Genomic DNA, 25,669 nt, shown 5'->3' on the forward strand with positions numbered 1-25,669 from the left:
AGAGAGATTCATTGTTGTATTTTTTATTTCTCATCAAATTGTGAGAGTACAAGTGTGAGAAACACTTGGGGTGAAGAGATTGGAGATATAATATCTTGTTGTAAAGGTTCATTGACACCTTGAAGTCAATTGTAAACGTTTGAAGCCTTGGAAAGGATTGGATAGTGAAATCCTCAAGCCCGGTGTGCTTGGAGGCGTGAACGTAGGCGGGGATTGCCGAACCACATAAAAATCCTTGAGTTTGCTTTCTCTTCCCTTATTTATTATTGTGCTTTTATTGAATTTATTATTTTCGAATTTATTAAGGTATTAGATTAAATTATTGTGTGGTTTGCCTATGATAATTTTTAAAATCCCAATTCACCCCCCTCTTGGGTTGCCTAGTTAGTATTTCACTCCTAACTTTAATAATTCTACTATTTGAATGCTAAATTCTTCTATGTCTTGTAGACTATAGTCTCCTTTAGCTGTTTTAATAGTAAAATCTACATTTTTATGTTTAAATGAGCTTTAAATTTGCTTTTATCTCAATATTTGATTGGGACTTTTTCTAAAACTTGTGTAGTTTTTGCTAATCTAATTAAATTTAGGCCTTTTAGTTTTTACATCTATATTTTTTTAATGCAAAATAAGATCACAAAAATTTTCTAGATCTAAATAGAGATGGCCACTGAGTCGTGCCGTGCCGGCCCAGACCCATTAAAGGAAGCCCACTCGTGCTCGTGCTCGTATCATGTTGTGCCCACTATGCGTTTCGTGTTGTGTCATGTCGTACCTAACTTTTTTTGCTTCGACCTCGCCCAGCACATGTGCTGTGCCCACTCGTGTCGTGCCGTGCATAGGAAAAAAACCCACTAAGTTTTTTTTTTTTTTTTAAGAGCAAATGCTAAGTTGTTGTCTTATTTTTTTCAAGCATATATACTTTTTTGAATTTATGTGCCTTTATTCAAATTTAATAGAATAAAAAATTCAAAACTCAAGTTCATATTCAATAATAATAAATTAATAATAATAAGAGAATATAATAGTAGTTACTAAGTTTAACTCTATGGTATTAGAATTCTTTTTTAGTACTTAACAACAACAATAATAATAATAATTTTTTTAAGGGTTAACTCAATTGTTAATTTGGAATTACATAAAGTCATATATAATAGGTTATAATAATATTAATACATATTTATAAAATCATGATATTTCTAATTTTATTTATTAAAATCATGATATCAATTATTTATTTAATAAATTATAAACATAAATCAATTATAATTTTTTTGAAACTAAGAATTAAATAAATTTAAAAAACTTGAGCTAATAAAATATATTAAAAGATTCAATTTCAAGTTATTTATAAAATCATAAAATTTTAAGTTTACTTTCATTAAAAAATGAAACATGCTTATTACGTACTTTTTTGCGTGTTGTATTTTGGCTCATCTCTAATCATGTCGTGCTTTTAAGACCCACGTGCCTAAAATTCTAAACTAGGCTCAACTCACGTGCTTGCCGTGTCGTGCCGCATGCCCTACCGAAACGTGCTCGTGCCGTGCCTCGTGTCGTATGGCCCATTGGCCACCTCTGGATCTAAATCACAAAAATCTAATTCTCTATTAATGTATAGTTCTTTAGGAAACTATCTATAACTTCTTTATTACTTTCTATTATTGATCATGCCGAAAATCAAAATGACTACTTGTTCCTATTTCTAAATCATGTGAAAAATCAAAATAAAAAATAACTTTTATTGGTCCCATCACGCTATGCACACAACTTTGATTGAACATGCTGATATTGGGAAAAATGAGAAAAACAAAAATCAGTTGGGGTAACAACTATTCTTTTAAAGAATAAAACATAATTAGTATTGATTAACATTTTGGCTTCACAAGTACGTATAAAATTTAATCCTAAGATTTGATTGATTCGATAGCCTATGCTTGAGGTAAAGGATAATATTCATCAAAAGCATTTTCTACTGTGTAGAAACTTATTTGTAAATCTCTGATACGTTTATCATACTTTAATCCAGTTCCATCTATTTGCTTTGCAAATATTGGTTGAGGCAATATTTGCAAACAATCTGTTGCGACTAAATTAATATCTATATAAGACTTGCTATTCCCTAGATCTATCATGACAAATAATTCTATGGTATTATCATTTCTAAATTTAATCTTACTAATATACCAAGTAAGGTGATTTGAGGTACTAATAGGTTGTTGATCATCAAATGTCTTAAAATGTTGATTTAAAAATTCGTCCAAATATTCAATAATTTGTTTATCCTTCTGTCTATTTTGGTTTTGTCCTAACTTAATAATATGTTGTGTAATTTCAAATTCTTGTTTTTCTAGCTGGAATTTTAACCTTTCTATTTCTAAGTTTTGAGATTCTACGGTTTGCTTAGACTTTTTTATTTCAACTAGCTGGTTTTTATAAGTCTTAATTAAATTTTTTTTACAAACTTCTATCTTATAATACTTACACTTATATCTAAGTGCTATGCTAGGAAAAAGTTCACATGTATTACATCTAATATTATTGGATCCTTGTCTATGTACAAATTCATGCTGACATTCTGCTTTTTCATTTAATTGTTCTAGGTCTAATCATTCTTCATCATCTAAATCGGTAGATTCTTAAGTATCAGATTCTATTTAAATCTTCTAAATATTCTAATTTTATAAAGTTTCATAATTGTTAATTGTATTGTAGACTTCACTGTCATCACTACTTATACTGTAAAAGATCGACACATTCTTTAAAACAATCATTTTTTTTTTTGTTAGGATAAGCATTTGCAAGATGTTTTGGATCTCTACAAATGAAACAAGTATATATCTATTGCCCTTTTTCCCTTTCTAATATGTTTGGCTTTTCCTAAGGATTTTTCTTTTATTATTGTATTTATAGGTTTTAAAATATTTTTTATACTTTTTCTTTCTGTATTTCTGGTCTTTATACTATATAAAGTATAAATAACTTTTCTACAAAAATCATAAGGTTGATTTTTTAGCGTTTTCTGAATATTAGCTTGTACACATTTTTCTCTAACTATATTATAGGGTAAATATTATTCTTAGTCATATTCCTAAACCTTTCTTCAACTTCTTATTCTTCCATTCATTTTCTATTACTCTTCCTAAAATTTCCTATAATGTTCTAAAATATTTGTCACATATTTCTTCATCAAATGATTTACTAGTTTTGATGGTAATTAATGCAAAATTATTGTTAAATTCTCTAAGATATTTCCAACTTTAAAATTGTAGTTGGTCAAGGTCTGCTAAGGCTACATTTTGTAAAAAGGTATTGCCTCTAGCTGGATCTAATTCTATACATATTTCCCTAATAAGACTTGTAAAATTATATGGATTATTCCCTAATTCTTTGGTTTCTGAAACCTTTTCAGCAAAATCTCTTTTAAAAGTATTGTATCAATTTCTTACTATTTCTCCTAATAATGTTTATAAAAATTCCCCCATATCATCACTATGAGTTTGGTTTTGCCAAGCTTTGATTGCATTTGCTTCACATCTATTTATGACTTCTGGCCATAGTTATGGATCCCAAGCTGCTAAATTTAGTATGCTACTAGATTTACTTGCTGTTGGCAATGTCCTAATCTCATCTACATGTTATCTTTTATCATAAGTTTTATAATCTTAATCCTCTTCACTATAATTTCCCATGTTAATAGGGTATCTTCTTCCGAAGTTATATGTTGTATCTCTTGGTGTTGATTGACTAAAATTTACTCTACTACGTTTAGGGGATTAGTAACGTTACTACTGGCTTCTTCAATTATCTCATCCATTTTGATGGACTTCTGTGTTTTAAATATCATACCGACTTATAATTTTCCTTATATTATATCATCTATATATTGGGTATTGTATTCTCTTTTTAAAACTTCTACTGCTTGATAATGACTCATTTCTAACATCAATTCATTATATCTAAAATCAAGAATTGTATTTATTTCTTTCCATGTAAATTCTTCTTCTATAGCTATTAAAGTACTTTCTAATTCACCATCTTGACTTCTGGTTGTGCCTGCTTGGTAATTATAATTTTCAAATATTAAATATTGAACCATCACTATTACAGTAAATTACATTATCTCTGGTACTAAAATTAGTTTTTCTATAAAATTATCTAATTTCCAATATAGTCCTGCATTAGTTTCTTCTGAGAAAATTTTTGCTCTAATAGCTTTAAATCCTTTAGTTCCTAGAATATTTATTATCTGATTATTGTTTAATTTGTATTCAGTTGTGCTATTTTCACAAAGTCTTCCTATAAATCCTGTGCAAATTAATCAATTATCTTCATTTCTTTTCATATGGTAGCCTCTCGCTTTTATTCATATTCTTAAATCCTTATAAAAATTATTAGCTTTTACTAAATAGTCTAAGGTAAAATAATACTATTCTTACCCTTACTATTCACGTTTAGTTCTATACTTCCTAAAAGTTATTGTTCTATATTTGTCAATCGATTATCATAAAGATAAATTAAGGCTTTTGCACTTAAATTCTCTCTATGTAATCTTTTTAGTTCGATTATAACTAATCCTAAATGGGTCTGTTTGGGTTCTTTATCTCTATTCTGATTATAGGAATGCTTATATGTTAAATCTAATTTTATCATTTGATTTTCATGCGTGTATGACACATATCTTTCACTATAATTTTGATATAGCAAAGATTTACTAAATAAAATTTCCCTTTTTATATATTATATTTGGATTGATTGAATATAATTTATTTTATCTAAGCCTTTCTATTTGTTTGTCTAAATCTGTAAGACTTTATATTTTAACTTCATGACCTTCTTTTTTCTTACTAAATATTCTTTTTACTTACCTTCTAATTTACTACTACTGACTATTTGCTTACATTTATCCATTAGTAATATCTATAGCTCTTAATTTGCTTAGGTTGAAGGCTTCCTATATCTGTACTAATTTTAATATTTTCGAATCTTCATATTAAATCTTCTAATTCTGAAGTTGGTATTACTTCTGAATTCTTGGTATTTTCCAATTGTTTTAATTTGAATCTTCCTTCTTCTATTCTTGATATTTTATCTAATTCTACTGTATTTTGATCTTTTATGAAATCTAATTTTTTTCTACGTTCTTGATGACTACTCTATTTTCTCTTAAACTATCTGAAGACTATCTTAAAATTTTTTTTTTTTAACCAATAACGAAAAAGTGCGGTTGATGGTACTTACAAGAGTTAACATGTTCACCCGACACCTACGTATTGCAAAGTCTAGGAAGTCATTTTAAAACTCCATTAATTTAATTATTTACGACATTAACTGGTTGGCCATGTTGTCCTGCACTTTTTGATGTTTATTTGACTTACCATTATTTCACTTTGTCAGGTCACAGATTTGTAATTAATAATTCAATAACCTGCTGGTGTTGCTGCTGCCTCGTGCTCGTGTCGCTGCGAATTGCAAAATTCCATGATACAGTGAAATCCACCAGTACCTCGGAGTGTTTTACGGCGTTAACTTTATTTATGTTAATATATGCTTAATTTTTCTGCAGTCACACCAATTTAACAGCTTTGCTCGAGTCTGGCTATTGGGATAAATTTTGAAGCCTTGTTAGCTAATTCCTTGCTTGAAATGGTATGACCATTGGTTTTAATTTCCATTAAATTCAGGTGAAACGGAGCAACGAAAGTTACCTATCTGATTTTCGGGGTCCTAAAGAAAGTGGGTTGAGGACTACCATTTGTGGCGCTGAAACCAGCAAGATTTCAGCCACCTGTCAGGAGATACCGCTGAAGCAACCTTCAATCCCGATTTTGGATGAAGGGCATACTCCAAGGAACGAGAACACTGATGTGCTGCTGTCCCTTGCAGAAGTACGGACACCTCGAAAGGTTGTGCTTTCAGGAAAAATCATGTCAATGAGCTGTTCAATATTTTAAACCTTGTTCGTCCTAAATTTCTGAAATCGGACACATCCCGGCCTGTTATTAAGCTTATAATGAATAGAGTACAAATGTCTGGCTATGGCAAATGCACAGGATACTTTTTACAAATTGGTAGGGCACTCTCTGCAAAGCGATGAGAATTTTCAAAGGAAAGTGCGGGAGATGACTAGCGAAGTCCTCCATTATTATAAAGGAGATTTCTTGGATGAGCTTCCTGGACTTGTAGATTTCACTGTCGTGCTGAATCTCGGTTCCAGACAAAAGAGTGAAATCCAGAAGTTAAAGAAGTGGTCTAGGAAGATTAAGATTGCTGCAGCTGGAAGTGCTACTTATCTGCATCCAAAATTGGCTACTTGTCTGCATCCCAAAATGAATTCCCTCTGAGAAAATTGTCCCAGCAGATGATAAGATGGACGAGTTGTTAGATAGATAGGATATAAAAGATGGGGTGAAGGCTAAATTCTTTCTGAATACGTTCAACTGAAGTGATGAGTGACAAGCTACATCTATTTGATAGAGGAATGTAAAGAGAAGACTAGAAGACTAGAAATGTTTTCGCTTATTCTTTGAAGCATTACATGATCCAAAACAAGAAGCACTGATTAAAAAACATGACAACTCACAGATTCTCATATTGGGTTGCTAATACCCTATCAATCAAAGCAAGTAACAAGTTGATTCAACTGCTAACTTAAATCCATGTCATGTGTGAGAGAGAATAAGAGATTTTGCAATTGACGTTCCCTCACAGCAGGTTGATTCCAGAAGCAAAAAAAGCCCTGGGCCCTTGCAGCATGGAGAATGAATCATTTCAAAGAAGAGACATTCACAGTAAGTTTACAACAATTTAAATAAAAGAGCTTACAATTTATATACGGTTTTTTTTTTAATTATACAAACTCGCAGCTGCAAACGGTAAATATGCGAAGAGCACAGTAAGGATAAAATATGCTGTAAATTCAAAGCACAAATGACAATCAAGTACCAATAAAGTGACAAGCTGCAACTAGTTCATTAGCAAGCTTCTAAAGTGATGGGTCATTAAGAGAGAAGAAGACAGAGGGTGTCTTTACAGTTTGTCGTGGCCATTCAATGAAAGCACTATAGTAAATAACAAGTTGAAAAACATGACACGTTTTTAATTTGGCATCAACAACCACGTACGGTCGGTGATCACACATGCTAGCTTATCCAGATCAGGATTTGTAATATGAGTGGTATTCCCCAGACCACAACAATCAGAATCCATAAACCAGAGAGAACATGCTGTCACCAGGCAACATGTCATTTTCTAACACGAATGAGATGCTACAGAACAGGTTTTTAGGCGGAAAATGAATCATTTCACAGAAGAGACATACACTGTAATTTTACAACAATTTAAGTAAAAAAGCTTAAAATTTATATAAGGTTTTTTAATTATACATCTAGCAGCTGCCAAAGGTAAATATGCGAAGAGTACAGCAAGGATGAAATATGCCATAAATTCAAAGCGCAAATGACAATCAAGCACCAATAAATTGACAAACTGCAACTAATTCCTCGGCTTCTAAAGTGAGGGGTCATTAAGAGAGACTAGACAGGGGGTGTTTTTACATTTTCTTGTGGCCATTCAATGGAAGCCCTATAGGAAATAACAAGTTGAAAAACACGTTACCATATTTAATTTGGCTTCAACAACCATGTACAGTTGGTGATCACATATGCTAGCTTGTCCAGATCAGGATTTGTAATATCAATGGGACTCTCCAGATCGCAGTAATCAGAACACATGAACATCATCAGAGAGAACATGCTGTCACCAGGCGAGATGTCATTTTGTAACACGAATGAGATGCTCCAGATCAGTTTTTCAGGCTGAAAACGCATGCTGCTGCTACTTGACATTTAACTCATCAACTTCCCCCGGTCGCTCGTGGACAGGAAATGACGGAAGTGAGTTCAGACTAATTTCATTCTTTACAAGTAAGTCCACAACCATTGAAACTATAGATGCATCTGGCATTACCTTTTTCTCCTTCATTTTGTGAAGAAGTTCAATAACTTTTGATGGCTCATTAATTCGGACAAAACCATGGATAAGCGTAACAAATATGATGACATCAGGCGCCACAGCATTTTCTTCCATCTCAAGAAATAAATCATGTGCCTTATCCATTTGGCCATCATTACAAAGCCCATGGATCATGATGCTATATGTTACAACATTTGCCGTTAGGACTCCACGAGGCAAACTACGAAACAGTTCCAATGCAATTTCGAGTCTGCCGGATTTACATAATCCATCAATGAGGCAGTTGTAGGCTTGAATATCAAGTTCACACTTGAAAATTCTCAAAGTACGAAATAGCTCAACTGCCTCTACAATATAACCATTCTTGCAGAGTGATAAGCCCAGAACTGAAATGGTTAAATAAACAACCCAGTAGAGAGCAGAATGTTGTTGGAAGTAGGAAAACTTGTATTTATCAACAGAAATAAACCAAAACACCCAAGCATTCGAGAGGCTTGGTATCTCTCCCAAAAATGAGCAAGCTCAATACAAAATAATTCTCTGGATTCTCTTCCCAAAAACCAGCTCCTCCCATATAACCTCCTCACTTCTACGCCAAAATAGAATAACAGAAAAACTCTAACAAATTATCAAAACCGAAAACCATCAACTTATTACTAACAGAAATGCATAACAAACTCCTCTCTCTATACTACTTAATGACACGTCAGCCACGATTGGTATTTCCAGAATTACCCTTGCGCCTTGCATATGTGAAACGCACTTGTGGCCTAACACAGAGCCCATCAATAAAGGTTCTATATGTACAGGTATCAGCTGCCACATCATTACCCTGCATCTCAACAAACAGTTTTAAAGCACGCTCAGCCTGGCGTATTTCAAAAAGGCCATGAAACAAGGTATTATATGTAACAACTGTTGGCTTTATTCCTTTAAAAGGCAATTCGTTATAAAGACTTAACGCTTCCTCTACTTCCTTATTCTTGCAGTACCCATTTATCAAAATATTGTAACTAAAATCATCATGTTTGCAACCCATACTCTCCATGGAAACAAATAGTTCCTTCACACGATTAATTTTACCCGTCAAGCAAAACCCATCCATTAAGGTATTATAGGTAAAAGCATTTGGACGCACATCACACTGAACCATCAGGTCCAACAGCCTACTTGCATTATCCATCTTTCCATTTTTACAAAGCTCATTCATGATCACATTGGAAGACACAACATTTGGCTGTACCCCTTGGTCCACCATCTCAATAAGCAAACCCTTTGCCTCATTCCAATCATTAGCATGACAAAAACCGTGAATCAAAGAGGTATAGGTAACCACATTAGGGTTAAGATTCTCATACTTCATCTGCAGAAACAGCTCCTTGGCCTTGTCCACAAAACCTTCCTTACAAAGACCATCGATAATAATACTGTAAGTAACAGTATTTGGCTTAAAAACAACCCCAATTTCCCCATTTCCATTAGTCATCTCTTTAAATAAATTTAAAGCAACGATTGTATGGCCAGTTCGACACAATCCATTAATTAAAGTATTGTATGTAATGACATTAGGCTCACAACCAAACGCTTTAAGTTTCGTAAACAATGCGGCGGCCTCCACGATTCTACTCTCCGCACACAAACCTTTAATCAAAGAAGTAAAGGTCACGACATTTGGAGCAAAACAAGACCGAAGGATCCTCCCAAAAATTACAAAACCAAGAGACACTTGACCCATTTTGCAAAAGCAGTTAATCAAGATACTATAAGTATAAAGATCTGGAAACAACCCAATTGAATTGAGCCTCTTGAAGAGTGAAAGGACAGTATCATAATGTTTATTCTTAGCAAGACAACCAAGCAAAATATTGAAGGAAGAGACAGGAGGCGGAGAAGGGTGCATATGGCGCATGTAATCAAAGATACACAAGGCTTCATTAGGAGTAATAAGATTAATGTCACCTTGACCTGATGATTTACACCTTTCTTTGAGGAATTTTTCGAGTGAGGCTCGGTCTTTGACTGTCAGTCGTAGCGACTCCTTCAGTTTAGCTGTTGTAGTCAGACACGAGGGTTCATTTTTTGAAAATGAAGTTGTGGGTTCTCTCGTGTGAGGGAACGAAGATGAGAAATTACATCTAAGAGCTGATATTGAAATTGAAGTAAAATAAAATGAACGATTTGAGGATGCGAAAGCCATCGGAGAGCTTCCGATTATTTGGGGTTGAAGAAGAAGAAAGTAATTGCCAAAATAGATGACAAATCTGCTCTTTTCTTTCCATTCCTATTTTAATTTTGCAGGCAGGAAATATTGCTTACCCTATGCTTACCCTATATTTTAATTTTGCAAGCAAGAGATATTTAATAATTAATTATTAAATTTTGTCGTTTCCATTTCAAATGTGAAATTTATTCAGTTGGCATACAAACCATAAATAAAGGTGCCAATTTTCTTACATTATCTGCCTTCTCAAATATATTAAATTCCTATAATTATTAAATAAGTGAGGTTCCATCACTCAATTAAAAATAATTTAATATGTAATATTTAAAATTAATTTTTTATGTAATTAAGTGCTAAAAGACTAATTTATCATTATAAAAATTATCATCATTGTCATATTTGTGTTTGTTTTTATTTTGTCGCTTTGTGAAAGTAATTTAATATTTTTAGTGGACAACTAATACAAATTACCAACTTAAATTAGAAAATCAAACAAATTAAAATTTTGCAATGCTTTTTAACATAAAATAAACTTAGGGTGGATATCTGATAATTTCCTCCATTGTAAAAAAAAAAGAAAAAGAAATTCTTGTTTTTATATAAGATCCACTCGCTATAAAATTAATAATTGGTATCAATTTAGATCTCATTTCTAATTTTTTTATTATGTAGAAAGATGATTTTGTACCACCCCAAATTTTATTGGGCCCCATGGATATTTTCCTTATTAAAATTAAAAACTTATGAATTGAACTAGTAAGTAGATAAGTGATTTAAAATTTACGAAACTTTTATTGCGCATTGATAAACATGTTTATTTATTATATGTTTCAGTTTTGAAATTTACTATGAAGTAAATTAATGATGAAAATTTAGTAAGCAGGGCTATTGCAATTTATAAAATCGTTATCTAGAATTGATGGATCTAAAATATGATATATTCTAAGCATGTTTTTGTAATTAAAATCAAAAATTTTTTCTTCTCAAAAAAAAAAATCAAGAATTTTTTATAAAAGTTCCTTTGCTTATATGTCCAAATGATGTTTTGCTAGTGATTGAATGAATGCAAGATTTTATTGTGAAATGAATTTGTAAACAATTACATATAAAAAATGGTTATTACGTAGGAAGATTAAGATTGCTGCAGCTAGGGCTGCCCTCTTTCCCCTTATTTATTTCTTATCTGTGCAGAGGCATTCTCGAACATGCTGCAAATGGCCGAAGAAAAAAGAGTCATCCATGGGCTAAAGTTTAGCAAAGATATTACCATATCTCACCTTCTGTTTGCCGACGACAGCCTTATCTTCACAAGAGCCTCAGAAAATGATTGTATGCACCTGAGAAGAATCTTTGAGTGTTATGCAGCTGCCTCAGGTCAGCTCTTCAACTACGACAAATCCTCCATGTTCTTTAGCGGCAACATAACCAATGGGGTCATTACGGCAATTAAGAACATCTTCCAACTGAATGTAGTTTCTAGACATGAAAAATATTTGGAGCTTCCATCCATGGTTGGGAGGAAAAAATCGGGATTCTTCAATAACATTAAGCTGAGAGTGTCTAGCAAGATTGCGGATTGGCAGCACAAGTACTTTTCGTGCGGAGGGAAGGAGATATTGATAAAGGCCGTAGCTCAGGCGGTTCCAGCACATGCTATGAGTGTATTCAAAATCCCCATGAGCATTTGCGTAGATATTCAGCGAGCAATTGCAAGGTTTTGGTGGAGCAGCAACATGGAGAAAAAGGGCATTCACTGGGCAAAATGGGAGAGGCTAAGCCAAGCTAAACGGAGGGGAGGGCTGGGATTCCGAGACTTTGCAAGCTTTAATCAGGCATTGGTAGCCAAGCAAAGCTGGAGAATTATTCAGTTCCCTGAGTCCCTAGTAGCAAGAGTCCTACAAGCGAGATATTTTAAGGATAACCAGTTCCTTACTGCAAAATTGGGCTCCAAACCCTCATTCATTTGGAGAAGCATACTGTGGGGGAGACAAGTGATTCATAAGGGGATTAGATGGAGGATCGGGAATGGTCAGCAAGTTCAAATTTATAAAGGGAATTGGATTCCAAAGCCCACGTCCTTTAAACCAGTTTCCCCTCCGTCCTTACCAAGTGACACACGGGTAGCTGAGTTGATCAAGGAGGATAACCAATGGAATGAGGATATGATCTGCCAACATTTTTTGAGAGAGGATGCTGAAATAATTTTAAGAATTCCTATCCCTAGCACACCAATGGCCGATCAAATTCTTTGGCACTATGATAAGAAAGGAATTTACACTGTTAAAAGCGGATACCAAGTGGCCTTGAGAATTAATTTCCCGGATACCCCGTCCTGTTCAGAGCAGCCAGCCAACCAATGGTCGATTATTTGGTCCATGTCCTTACCAGAGAAAATTAAGATCTTCATCTGGAGAGCAGCAAAAAACATTCTTCCAACAGCTGAGAATTTATGGAGGAAGAGAATAGTGCCACAACCCGAATGACAAATTTGTGGAATCAGCATGGAAACTGTTGGTCATGCATTGGTGGAGTGTAAATATGCTCGCAAAATCTGGAAAAATACCAGGTTTGATGCTGAGCTTAAAAACATTGGTGGCCATGACATTCTGGGCATATTGCATGTGCTGGTGAAAAGAGTTGGGAAATCAGATACAGAGGTGGTGGTTGCTCTTCTCTGGGTAATTTGGGGTGTTCGAAATCAAAGATTGTTCAAAGGAAAGAGGGAGAACCCTGGCATAGCAGCAGCTAAGGCGGAGGCTGTTGTGGAGTCTTTTAGAAGGATCCAAAGTTCTGGGAAAATGGCCAATATCGGCGGTACAGTAGAGAATCGTGTATGCTAGAGGCCCCCCCCCCTCCAAATTGGTGTAAGATCAATGTGGATGCAGCTGTAAACCTGGAGGATCATTTAGTTGGGCTGGGAATTGTCATACGGGATGCTAACAAGAATTTTGTGGCTGCTGCAATCAAGAGTACAAAGCTGCACTGTGGCGTTACCTTTGCAGAAGCAGAGGCAATGAACTGGGGACTGAAAGTAGCTTATGATGCAAGGCTGGCAAATATAATCATTGAATCCGACTCCCTCGAAGCTGTAGATTATGTTAACAACAGGAAGAGCAGCAGAACAGAGATCCAGTGGCTAATTTCGGAAATTCAAAATAGATTAAAGGAGTTTTGTTCTTGGAAAACACTGCACACGCCAAGGTCTTGTAATGCCATTGCTCATTCTCTAGCAAAGTTAGCTCTAGAGAAAAGTATAACTGTTGTTTGGGTAGATTCGTACCCCTCAGAAGTCATGAATTTGTTAAACTCTTTTATGGAATGAAGTTTATTTTCTTCTCAAAAAAAAAAGATTGCTGCAGCTGGAAGTGCCACTTATCTGCATCCGAAAATGAATTCCCTCTCTGAGAGAATTGTCCCAGCAGATGATAAGATGGACGAGTTGTTAGAAAGATTGGATAGAAAAGATGGAGTGAAGGCTAAATTCTTTCTGAATATGTTCAACTGAAGTGACAATTGACAAGCTACATCTATTTGATAGAGGTATGTAAAGAGAAGACTAGAAGACTAGAAATGTTTTCGCTTATTCTTTGAAGCATTACATGATCCAAAACGACAAGCACGGATTAAAAAACATGACAACTCACAGATTCTCATATTGGGTTGCTAATACCCTACCAATCAAAGGAAGTGACAAGTTGATTCAACTGCTAAGAACTTAAATCCATGCCATGTGTGAGAGGGCACAAGAGATTTTGCAATTGAAGTTCGCTCACAGCAGGTTGATTCCAGAAGAAACATAAGCCCTAGGCCCTAGCAGCATGGAGAATGAATCATTTCAAAGAAGAGACATTCACTGTAAGTTTACAACAATTTAAATAAAAGAGCTTACAATTTATATAAGGTTTTTTAATTATACAAACTCGCAGCTGCAAACAGTAAATATGTGAAGAGCACAGCAAGGATAAAATATGCTGTAAATTCAAAGCACAAATGACAATCAAGTACCAATAACGTGACAAGCTGCAACTACTTCATTAGCTTCTAAAGTGATGAATCATTAAGAGAGAACAAGACAGAGGACGTCTTTACAGTTTGTCGTGGCCATTCAATGGAAGCACTACAGTAAATAACAAGTTGAAAAACACGATACATATTTAATTTGGCATCAACAACCATGTACAGTCGGTGATCACATATGCTAGCTTATCCAGATCAGGATTTGTAATATGAGTGGTATTCTCCAGACCACAACAACCCGAATCCACAAACCAGAGAGAACATGCTGTCACCAGGGGATGTCATTTTGCACACAAATGAGATGCTCCAGATCAAGATTTTAGGCTAACACATGCTGCTACTACTTGACATTTGACTCACCAACTTCCCCCTGTCGCTCTTGGACAAGAAATGAGGGAAGTGACTTCAGACTAATTTCATTCTTTACTAGTAAGTCCACAACGATTGAAACTATAGATGCATCTGGCATTACTTTTTTCTCCTTCATCTTGTGAAGAAGTTCGTTAACTTTTGATGGCTCATTGATTCGGATAAAACCATGGATAAGCATATCAAATGTGATGACATCGGGCGCCGCAGCATTTTCTTCCATGTCAAGAAATAAATCGCGTGCCTTATCCATTTGGCCATCATTACAAAGCCCTTGGATCATGATGTTGTATGTTACAACATTTGGCACTAGGACTCCATGAGGCAAACTACAAAACAGTTCCCATGCAAATTTGAGTCTGCCGGATTTACATAATCCATCAATGAGGCAGTTGTAGGCTTGAATATCAAGTTCACACTTGAGTATTCTCAAAGTACGAAATAGTTCAACTGCCTCTATAATATAACCATTCTTGCAAAGCCCGTCAATAAAGGTAGTATATGTACGGGTATCAGCTGCCACGCCATCACGCTGCATCTCATCAAACAGTTTTAAAGCATGCTCAACCTGGTGTATCTCAAAAAGGCCAAGAAACAAGGTGTTATATGTAACAACCGTTGGCTTTATTCCTTTAGAAACCATTTCGCGATAAAGACTTAACGCTTCCTCCACTTCCTTATTCTTGCAGTACCCATTTATCAAAATATTGTAACTAACATCATCATGTTTGCAACCCATACTCTCCATAGAACCAAATAGTTCCTCCGCACGATTAATTTTACCCATCAAGCAAAACCCATCCATTAATGTGTTATAGGTACAAGCATTTGGACGCACGCCACGCTGAACCATCAAGTCCAACAACCTACTTGCTTCGTCCATCTTTCTGTTTTTACAAAGCTCGTCCATGATCACATTGAAAGTCACAACACTAGGCTGTACCCCTTGATCCATCATCTCAATAAACAAACGCTTTGCCTCATTCCAATCATTAGCATGACATAAACCGTGAATCAAAGAGTTATAAGTAACCACATCGGGGTTAATGTTCTCATCCTTCATCTGCAGAAACAGTGCCTTGGCCTTGTCCACGAAACCTTCCTTACAAAGACCATCGATAATAGTACTGTATGTAACAGTATTTGGCTTACAAACAACACCAATTTCCCCATTTCCATTAGCCATCTCTTCAAATAAATTTAAAGCAATCATTGTATGGCCAGTTCGACACAATCCATTAATCAAAGTATTGTACGTAATGACATTAGGCTCACAACCAAACGCTTTGAGTTTCGTAAACAATGCGGCGGCCTCCATGATTCTACTCTCCGCATGCAAACCTTTAATCAAAGAATTAAAAGTAGCAGCATTTGGAGTAAAACAAGACCTGAGTATCCTCCCAAAAGCTATGAAACCAAGAGATACTCTACCGATTTTGCAAAAGCAGTTAATCAAGATATTGTAAGTATAAAGATTTGGAAACAACCCAGTTGCATTGAGTCTCTTGAAGAGTGAAAGGACAGTATCATAATGCTTATTCTTAGCGAGGCTAGCGAGCAAAATATTGAAAGAAGAGACAGGAGGCGGAGAAGGGTGCATACGGAGCATGTAATCAAAGATACAAAAGGCTTCATTAGGAGTAATAACATTAATATCACCTTCACCTGATGATTTACATCTTTCTTTCAGGAATTTGTCGAGGGAAGCTCTGTCTTTGACTTTGGCTGTCAGCAGTAACCAATCGTTCCGTTTAGTTGTTGTAGCTGGAAATGAGGGTTCATTTTTGGAATTAGAATTAGAAGTACGAGTAGTGAGGTCTCGGAAGTGAACAAGTAAAGATGAGAAGTTAGATCTGAAAGCTGATATTGGTGCTGAAGCAAAAGAGAATGAACGATTACAACAAGATTCCAATCCCATTGAAGAGTTTTTTGTTTTTGTTTTTTTCAAGGTTCTAATCTATACTTCCGGTTACCTATTTTATTATGCACGGGAGAGAGACAATAGTCTAACTAATCGAATTGGGTTGGTGGGCCAATTTAATATTAAGAGATAAAAAGCCCATTTTATAAGTTGTTGGCAAACATGAGTACGAACGAATGCTGGAAATTGCTATGCTAGCGAGTTTCAGTGGTCGCTAATTTTGATTGCGCACTGAATAAACCTAAAGAGAAATAAAAAAGTAAAGATTTAAAATAAGAGTAATGCTAGATATTCTTAACATTAAGTCTCACAATTTAACTCTCAATTGATGTATCATTTATTTATTAGATTATGGTTAAGTAATTTTACAGGTTATAAAATTTATCATCCAATAAATGAACGACACATAATATTTGGGATTTAAATTGAAACTAAAATATTGAGATCCCTAATATTATTGTTAAAATAAGAGTTAATTCTAACCATTGATTTAGTACTCAACAAAACATTATCTCAACACTAAATCATAATCCAATCTCCATACCCATTTTAAACTATAAATTCATTAGTAAAAATTTAAAATATTTAAAAAATTTAATTTCATTTTAAACTAATCTTTTTTCCTATCCATTCACAATTGTATAGTCTTTCCTTACTCTCACATTCTACAAACTAAACTCTAAATTTCACTCTCTTTTAATTCATTTTTTTGTCTTTCAAAATAAATCATAATCTATATTTTGTGCTTTCTATCTTCATTAACTTTTATAGCTGGTAAATATTTGTTAATTTCATTTTTAAATAATGGGTTTTACTCCTCTTGATTTATGATTGAGGAATTAAGAATGAAAAACTTCTATCAATAATTATTTTGATAATAAAATTCTTAATTAAAAGGATGATTTGGATAGAAAATTGATGAGTTATTTGAAGAAATAATTTAGTTATTTGAAGAAATAATAAATTACCATTGATGTCGACACATCTTAAATTTTTCAAATGTTCGGGAGTTTTTCCATTCAGTCTTTTAGAAAAAAAAATTATTGCATAAATTCTAAAATACTATTGCAGCAAATGCAATCTTCTCAAACTTTCGATAAAGGCACTTACGCAAATGCATCAAACTATGGCTCCAAGACTCGCCTCCAAGGGCGTGGTCGGGTTAGTTGTAGTGCAGTTGTAATCTTTATCAAAACCCGGGTTCGATTCTAGGGGGTAGGGATGGCAAAAAGTGGGCTTGGGTTGGGCTTTTTTAAGCCTAGGTCCAAGCCCATTTTAATTATTGGGCCGGGGCTCGGGCTTTATTTATTTTTAAATTTTTTTAAAATTATTGTAAATTTGAAATAAAGTGATGAAGAAACATGTTATGTGAAATAGGCTGAAAAGAGAAGTTGTGCCATTACTTGTTAACATACATGCAGCAAAGTGATATTACTGTTAAGGGAGAACTAGAAAAAGGGCTTGTAGCCATTCAATGGAAGTACAAGTCGAGATAAAAAGATGACATAGACAAAAACATCACGATACCATACTTAACTCGGCATCGATGCCCATGCACAGACTACAGTAGGAGATCAAATACACTCACGATAGCTTATCCAGATCAGGTCTTGTAATATAAATGGAAAACCCTGGACCATGACTGCGATCAGAATCCAAAAAAGACACCTGAGAACATGCTATCAACAGGCAACATGCCTTCGCATTTTATAATATGAATGGGATTCTCCAGAACTAGTTTCCTGGCTGAAATCACATGCTAACAACATAATTTGACTCATCCACTTAATTTTAGCTCTTGGACAGTAAATTGTGGAAGCTAACCTCATCCTTTAAGGATGAGCGAGAAGAGTCCACCAATGGATATAAATGCATCAACTTGAAATAAAAGAACACTGATTGTAAAACATAACATGGCTAATTTGGCATCAATACTCATGTACAGGTGATGGTCACATATAAGCAGATAGTTGGTTGAACCAGTAAGGACCGAGGGGGAACAGAACCCGAAAAAAAAAAGAGTAAGGACTATTAGTTTCACAATAGAATTACACTCAGAAGGATCAGAATGAGGCAAGAATTGGTTTATACTACTAAATAAAAGTGTTAAAGGAAAAAAAAAAAAAAAACAAAGTCAACGATAGGCCAAACATTATTTGATACTCTGTTATATGCAATCATTATTTTATGCTCTATTTCATGCATTAAAATTATATGTTTGTTTGTCTAAATCTTCAAATTGAAGTTCCAAATATCAAAGACAATCATCAAACTAATAGAAAGTCTCAACATAATACTTACAAGCCCACAGAAGAGAAATAAGATGCCATTTTATATGCTTTAGAGAACATAAAGGTCACACAGGAAGAGCTTAAAGAATTAACATTTCCAGCTAATAAGAAAGAGACACCATTGATAGAAGGAAAAATTGTGAATTTAATAATAAATAGGTAAGTTTACAGTATTGGGCTGAATCAGGCACGACACCATTGGGGTGCATCTGAACAAAAAGTTTCAAAGCCTGTTCAACCTGACCTATATGAAAATGCCCAAGAAACAAGGTGTTGAATGTAACCACTGTTGGCTTAATTCCTTTAGAAAGCATTTCTCTGTAAAGACTTATAGCTTCCACTACTTCCTTATTCTTAAGAGTAACCATTTATCAAAACACTGTAACTAAAAGCATTATGTTTGCAACCCATACTCTCCATGGAAACAAATAAAAAATGGTCAGACCTAAAACTTATCTGATGAAAAAACAGTATTGGAAGTGTCAGCCATGTCTGAGAACAGAATCGATGAACAACACCTGTTAAAATGCCATCACAAGTATCTTTTTTTTTTTACTTGAAATAATTTTCATAACTTTATTTTTGAACTACTACTACTATTATTATTTATTTTTTATATAACTACATTTATTCTTATTACTATCATGTCTCATAAGATTTATAGTTAAATATAATAAGAATACATATATGATGTACGCTATTATTGCACTCTTTTTAGATTACTAAGATATTATTAACATTTTGATTATACAATTGATTTTTATAAGTTACAATATTTTAAGGTGTTGATGTTTCAACTTTTTCAATTTAAAATCATAATTCATTATTTTAAGAGATTTGATCACAAATTTTATCATCTATTGCTTAGCTTTTGACATTTGTTTATAATTATGCTCATTTACCATTTAAACAATCATAATTAACTAACAATATATTTTTCTCGATTATAATTTGTATCGTCCGTGTTTAATTACGTATATCTTCTGAAAAAATAAAAAAGTACACACATGACTTTCCGTTTACAAAATAAGTCTCAAATCATTTCTAAAAGTTATGTTGTTTATCTTCATAAACTTATTAGACTTCACAAATTTGATTCGAAATTTAACAATCTAAACAATAAACACTTTCAATTGTTATTATTTATGAATTAAAATCACATAGAATGACCTGATCTTATTTTTTCTCCAAAACAATTCTAATTTTAAAAATAAAATTCTATTTGAAATTAAAAAAATCTAAATTCAGGTTTTAAACCGAGAAAAATATACTCTATAACTAAAGAAAAATGATTCACATTGGTAAAAATACTCAATTAAACTGAATCTTTATTTACAAATGCCTGATCACTAATAGAATCACTGGAATATAATTGAACATTCGGACATAAGGAAATAATATAAAAAAAGGAGTAAAATAATGGACAATCCTTAAGATTAGAGTAAAACCAAAAAGATATAAAATTAAAAATAATAACAGTTCAATCTCAATTTTTCTGCATTTATATTCCTACTACAAATTATTTATTCATGTCATATTTTCATTTACTCTTGCAAACGAGCAACACTATAGCAAGCAAATCAAAATTCCCAAATGAAAAACTAAAAATAGAAAGTCAAGAAATAAAAGAAAAAAGAATGAAAAATTGGAGAGGTAGGAGCAAAGTGACTAAACAGGTGCCTTGATTAACTCTAAACATTCGTATCATTCGTGGAACCAAACAAATGTTCGTGCTTAACAAATCGAAAATATTAAGGAACCGAAAAACAAAGTCATCACACAGCCAATCCAAATAAACAACGCCAAATCTCAATCCATATAAACCAGCACATATGCACAAGAGCACAACCCAGATGAATATTTGAACAAATCCATCCGTCGTTTAATGAAAGTCACAAATTCACAAATAAAATTTCAAGCTAAAATGAGAAAGCTTCTCATTCCAGTAGTGTTGAAATATACAAAAACAATATATCATACCTTATAACATTGTCATTAGCACTCACAGCTAAGAAAATCAACAAGAAAATTATTTAAACATTTCATGTCATTTTTATGGTTACCCAAAAAAAAAAAATAGTTGAACAAATGGAAACATTAATTCAGTTCATAATTGACAAAACTGAAAGCTCATTTAATCTTAGATTCACTCACAATTATAATGCACAAACATGAAGAAACTTGTTTTCATTTCTTGAATAAAACATTATACACTGAGCGTTATTTATAGATGCAGAGGATACGTTTTTTTAAAGATTACATATGTGAATATAAGAGGAAATGTGTCGATCCGTTCGGCGCAGATCGTGTCTTTGACAAGTGCAGATCATCCCTTTGACAAATGCAGATTATGCCTTTGAAAACTTCCTTCAATGCCGTTTTATTTGACATTCTCAACACTTCCCCTCAAGCTGGTGCATAGATGTCTTGCATACATAGCTTTTCTAGGAATTTTGTAAATGCTTTGCTTGAAATGGCCTTCGCTAAAATATCTGCAAGTTAATCTGCTGATCGAATTTTCGGCAGTTCTAAGATTTTTTCATCTAATTTCTCCCTGATGAAAAATCTATCTACCTCGACATGTTTTGTTCGATCGCGTTGAACTGGGTTATGAGCAATATCTCGTGTAGCTTTATTGTCACAGTATAATTGTATTGGTTGTTGTGATAGATGGCCCAAATCATTTAAGATAAAGCTTATCCATAGCCCTTCACATATCCCAAGGGCCATGCCTCGATATTCTGCTTCATAGCTCGAACAGGCAACAACATGTTGTTTCTTGCTTCTCCATGTGACCAGGTTGCCTCCCACAAAGGTAAAATATCCTGAGGTAGAGCATCTATCACTAACTAAACCGGCCCAATCTACATCAGTATAAACTTTTATGTTGTTGTAATCTTCATTTTTGGAAAATATGATTTCTTTTCCTAGATTTGACTTCAGGTACTTCAGGATCCGCATTATTGCTTTCATGTGTTGTTCTCCGAGATTATGCATAAACTGACTTACAACACTCAATGCATAAGCAAGATCTGGCCTTATGTGGGACAAGTACATCAATCTTCCAATCAGCCTTTGATATCTCCCTTTGTCTACTGGAACTTGGTCTGAGGTAATACAAAACTCTAGTACTTCTTCTTTTGGGGTGTCAATAGGCTGACAAGTTGTCATTCCTATTTCGTGCAATAGATATAAGGCATATTTCCTTTGAGACAGGAAGATTCCTCCCTTAGATCGAGAAACCTCAATTCCAAGAAAGTATTTTAAGACACCTAAATCCTTCATCTCAAATTCTCTCAATAAGTACTTCTGAAGAGCCTCTTTTTCTTCCTTGTCGTTACTTATAACTACCATATCATCCACATAGATAATAAGGGCAGTGATTTTACCTTGTCGTTTTTTAATGAACAAGGCATGATCTAAATTGCTTTGGTTATACCAAAAAAAAAAAAAAAAACCATAGCCTTTGTGAATTTCTCGAACCATGTCTTGGGGATTGCTTCAACTCGTACAATGATTTATTCAATTTGCATACTTTCTGATTGAGTCGTTCTGGTCCACTGCATGCTGGTGGCAAATCAACTAGTTCTCATGATTAATTTTTTCTGAAGAGATCTCATTTCGTCATTCATAGCTGCTTTCCACTTTGGGTCTTTTAAGGCTTCTTGCACACTGTTAGGAATAGATACAGTAAATAATTGATTCACAAATGACTGATTTGATTCTGACAAGCAATGGTTAGACATAAAATGACTTATAGGGTATTTGACTCTACTAGAGAGGTCAGGCTCATATGTGGGTTTAGGGATACCTTTATTTTGACGCTGAGGAAGAATTCTTCTGGTTAGACCAGGACTTATGGTATGAACATCCTCTGCAGACGATTGGTTAGGTATTTCTGCATGTGACTCATTCTCGATTACAATCGTGTCTGAGTTATTTTGCTCCCCAAATGTGTCTTCACTTATCTCAACCTAAGAATCATCACCATTTTCTTTTCCAGTATCTTGAAGGTTTACTACTTCAATAAAAGATTGACTTTCTTCAGGTGGAAGATATGTAAGAGTATGAATTTCCTCTTCATTATACTCATTCTGAAATTTAGGCTCTGACAAGTAGTACATGATATCTTCATGAAAGACGACATCTATGATGATGTATATTTTTCTTGATGATGGATGATAGCATTGGTATTCATTTTGATGTAAGGCATACCCTACAAACACACATCAAGGAGATAATTTTCTTATTGCGGCAAATGAACGAAGATAACACAGCCAAACACATATGGGGGTAAATTTGGCACATTTGGTGACATAATTGCATCATTCAAAACCTGGAAAGGAGTCTGGAATCCAAAGGAGCTTGAAGGTGTTCGATTGATCAAGTATGCTGCGGATGCCAATGCTTCTCCCCAATAAGATATTGGCATGTGGGCTTGGATTAGTGATGCTCGAACAACTTCTAGTAAATGTCTATTTTTTCATTCAACAACGCCATTTTGTTGGGGTGTCCCCACATAAGTGGTTTGATGGACAGTTCCTTGTGATTTCAGAAATTGTTGAATTGCTATGCTCATATACTCACCTTCATTATCAGTATCTAGAACTCGAATTTGTGTCTGAAATTGAGTCGTCACCATCTTATGAAATCTTTAAAATAAAGAGTTTACTTTGTCTTTCGATTTCATTAGAAAAATCCATGTCATTCTGCTACAATTATCAATAAATGTAACAAACCAATGAGCACCTCCAATTGTAGAAACTTTCGATAATCCCCATACATCAGAATGTACTACCATGAAAGGAACTGGATTCTTATTTAAGGACAATGGAAAAGTAGTTCGATGGCTTTTTGAAAGTTTACAAACATCACATTTAAAGTTACAAACATCAAATTTCAGAAACAAACTAGGAAATAATTTTTTTAAGTAACCAACCCTAAACGTCTATGCCATAACCAAATTTTTTTTTTCCTTTTTTTATGGAACTATCTGCGACTAGTGCTGGGCTTAGCTTTCTAGTGTTTGTTGATGTTATCTCCAAGTAGTACAAGTTGCCTCGTCTAATACCATAACCAATCATTTGCTTCGTTTGGATGTCCTTAAACACACAATGATCAGGCCAAAAAATTACAACACATGATAAGTAAGTGGTTAATTGAGACACATATAAAAGATTATAATCTAAAGATGGAACAATTAACACAGAGTTTAAATTTAATTCATCTGTGAGTCATAAAGATCATTCCCTAATAACTGAGGTTGTGGTTCCATTTACAGTGGAAACATGTTTTTGTGAAGATGGTTTCATTTGAGAAATTTGTCAAGAATCAAAAGTCATATGATCAGTTGCCCCAGAATCAATTATCCATGTACTATTAATAACATGTGTTTAAAGGCCTTACCTGGACTGACAGAGGTTGCGATTTGCACTAAAGATTCTTTTCTAAAATCTATAGTGGATGTGGATTCATCTATTGTAGTTTTTTTATCCTTGCTTGGTGTTTTTCTTTCGAGTATACCACCAGTCAGGATATCCAATGATTTCGAAACATTGTTATTTCGTAAGACCCTTCTTCCTATAATTAGTGCAATGGAGTGATGACTTGTCAACAAGCTTCCTTTGAGGCTGCTGTCGTGCTATCATAGCAGACGTTTCTAAGTAAACCTTTTTGTTTAGTTTGCTTTCTCGTACACATTCTCTTCGGATCAGATAATAACATTCTTCTAAGTCAGGGATAATATCTTTTCGTAAAATTTCTCCACAAACTTGGTTAAATTCTTCATCTGGCCCAGCAAGAAAAAGGTGCGCTCTTAATCTTTCAACAGACCTTCTGTATATTACAACATCTTCTAGATTTTATCTCGGTGATCAAGTTCTTGAAATATTTAGATCAATTCTCCATAGAATTTAGAGAGTGGTTGTCCATTTTGCTTGGTAAAAAATGTCTTCTATGTTAGGATCAAGCGCTTACCATTGGGCTAAAAGCTTAAGCTGGCAAGTGAAGGGCACTCCCACTTCACCACATACTCAAAGTCCTTCAGAGCATCTCATTTCACACCACTAACTTCGCTACCCCCCAGGGATTTACACCTCTGCCAGGTATCAAACCCAAGACCTCATTCTCTCCTAAGCATTAGTCCCTCATAGTTGCACCATCTCCACCAACAAGCTTAAGCTGATAGCCAAGGTGCAACTTTATTTCCTTATACAATGGAAGCGCAGAGCCCCACACTAAGCGGTGGACGAACGTGAGGGGCTGCACACATTTATAATTGTGCCAATGGGACAGGCAGCTACGCCCTAGGTAACCTTACTACCACCTCAATGGAATTACACGGAAGGATGTTACACCCACAAGCGCACAGAAGAATTGTTGGGGCCCCATAACCTCAACATTCTGGTTTAAAGTTAAAACTTGTAATTCATCACTTCCATCATAGAAGGCTATTGATAATGCATCCCAAATTTCATAGGCTGTAGGAATTCGTAAATATCGCTTCATGATCTTCAGAGACATGGATATAAGTAACCATCTTTTACTTTTTGGTTCTCACTATACCATTTCTCATATTCCTTTGAAGATTCCTCAAATGGCTTTGTGTTGCTACGAATATATGAGAGTTTTTCTCTTTCTATGAGATGCATCTCCATTATTTGAGACCAAACATCGTAATTTGTCTCAGTGAGGATAATTCCAACATTAAATACTCTATCAGATTGAACAGATTAAATGACAACAAGAGCAGATTTAGTTGGAGTTTTCTCAATTTTTTTGTTTTTTTCTCTTTTTTCCTTTTTTTATTTTTATGTTTTTTTTATTTTTTGATAAAAAACGACAAGTCGTTTGGCCTCTCTTTAAAGAAACGATATG

The 25,669-nt window shown here is 34.2% G+C and overlaps 2 protein-coding genes across 2 annotated transcripts; both read right to left on the minus strand.

Moving 5' to 3' along the window:
- Positions 1 to 7,302: 7,302 nt before the first annotated feature.
- LOC127899150 (putative pentatricopeptide repeat-containing protein At1g12700, mitochondrial) lies at positions 7,303 to 16,559 on the minus strand. Its single transcript, XM_052432236.1, has 2 exons — positions 14,685 to 16,559; positions 7,303 to 7,968 (listed from the first exon to the last, which is right to left on the minus strand). The coding sequence occupies exons 1-2, from the start codon at positions 16,497 to 16,499 to the stop codon at positions 7,837 to 7,839; spliced, it is 1,947 nt and encodes a 648-aa protein (XP_052288196.1). The 5' UTR covers positions 16,500 to 16,559; the 3' UTR covers positions 7,303 to 7,836.
- LOC127899151 (pentatricopeptide repeat-containing protein At1g63400-like) lies at positions 7,962 to 10,262 on the minus strand. The gene has a single exon (XM_052432237.1). The coding sequence runs from the start codon at positions 10,169 to 10,171 to the stop codon at positions 8,681 to 8,683; it is 1,491 nt and encodes a 496-aa protein (XP_052288197.1). The 5' UTR covers positions 10,172 to 10,262; the 3' UTR covers positions 7,962 to 8,680.
- Positions 16,560 to 25,669: the final 9,110 nt, after the last annotated feature.

Source organism: Citrus sinensis, chromosome 8 (assembly GCF_022201045.2).
Source record: "Citrus sinensis cultivar Valencia sweet orange chromosome 8, DVS_A1.0, whole genome shotgun sequence".
Classification (NCBI taxonomy): Eukaryota; Viridiplantae; Streptophyta; class Magnoliopsida; order Sapindales; family Rutaceae; genus Citrus; species Citrus sinensis.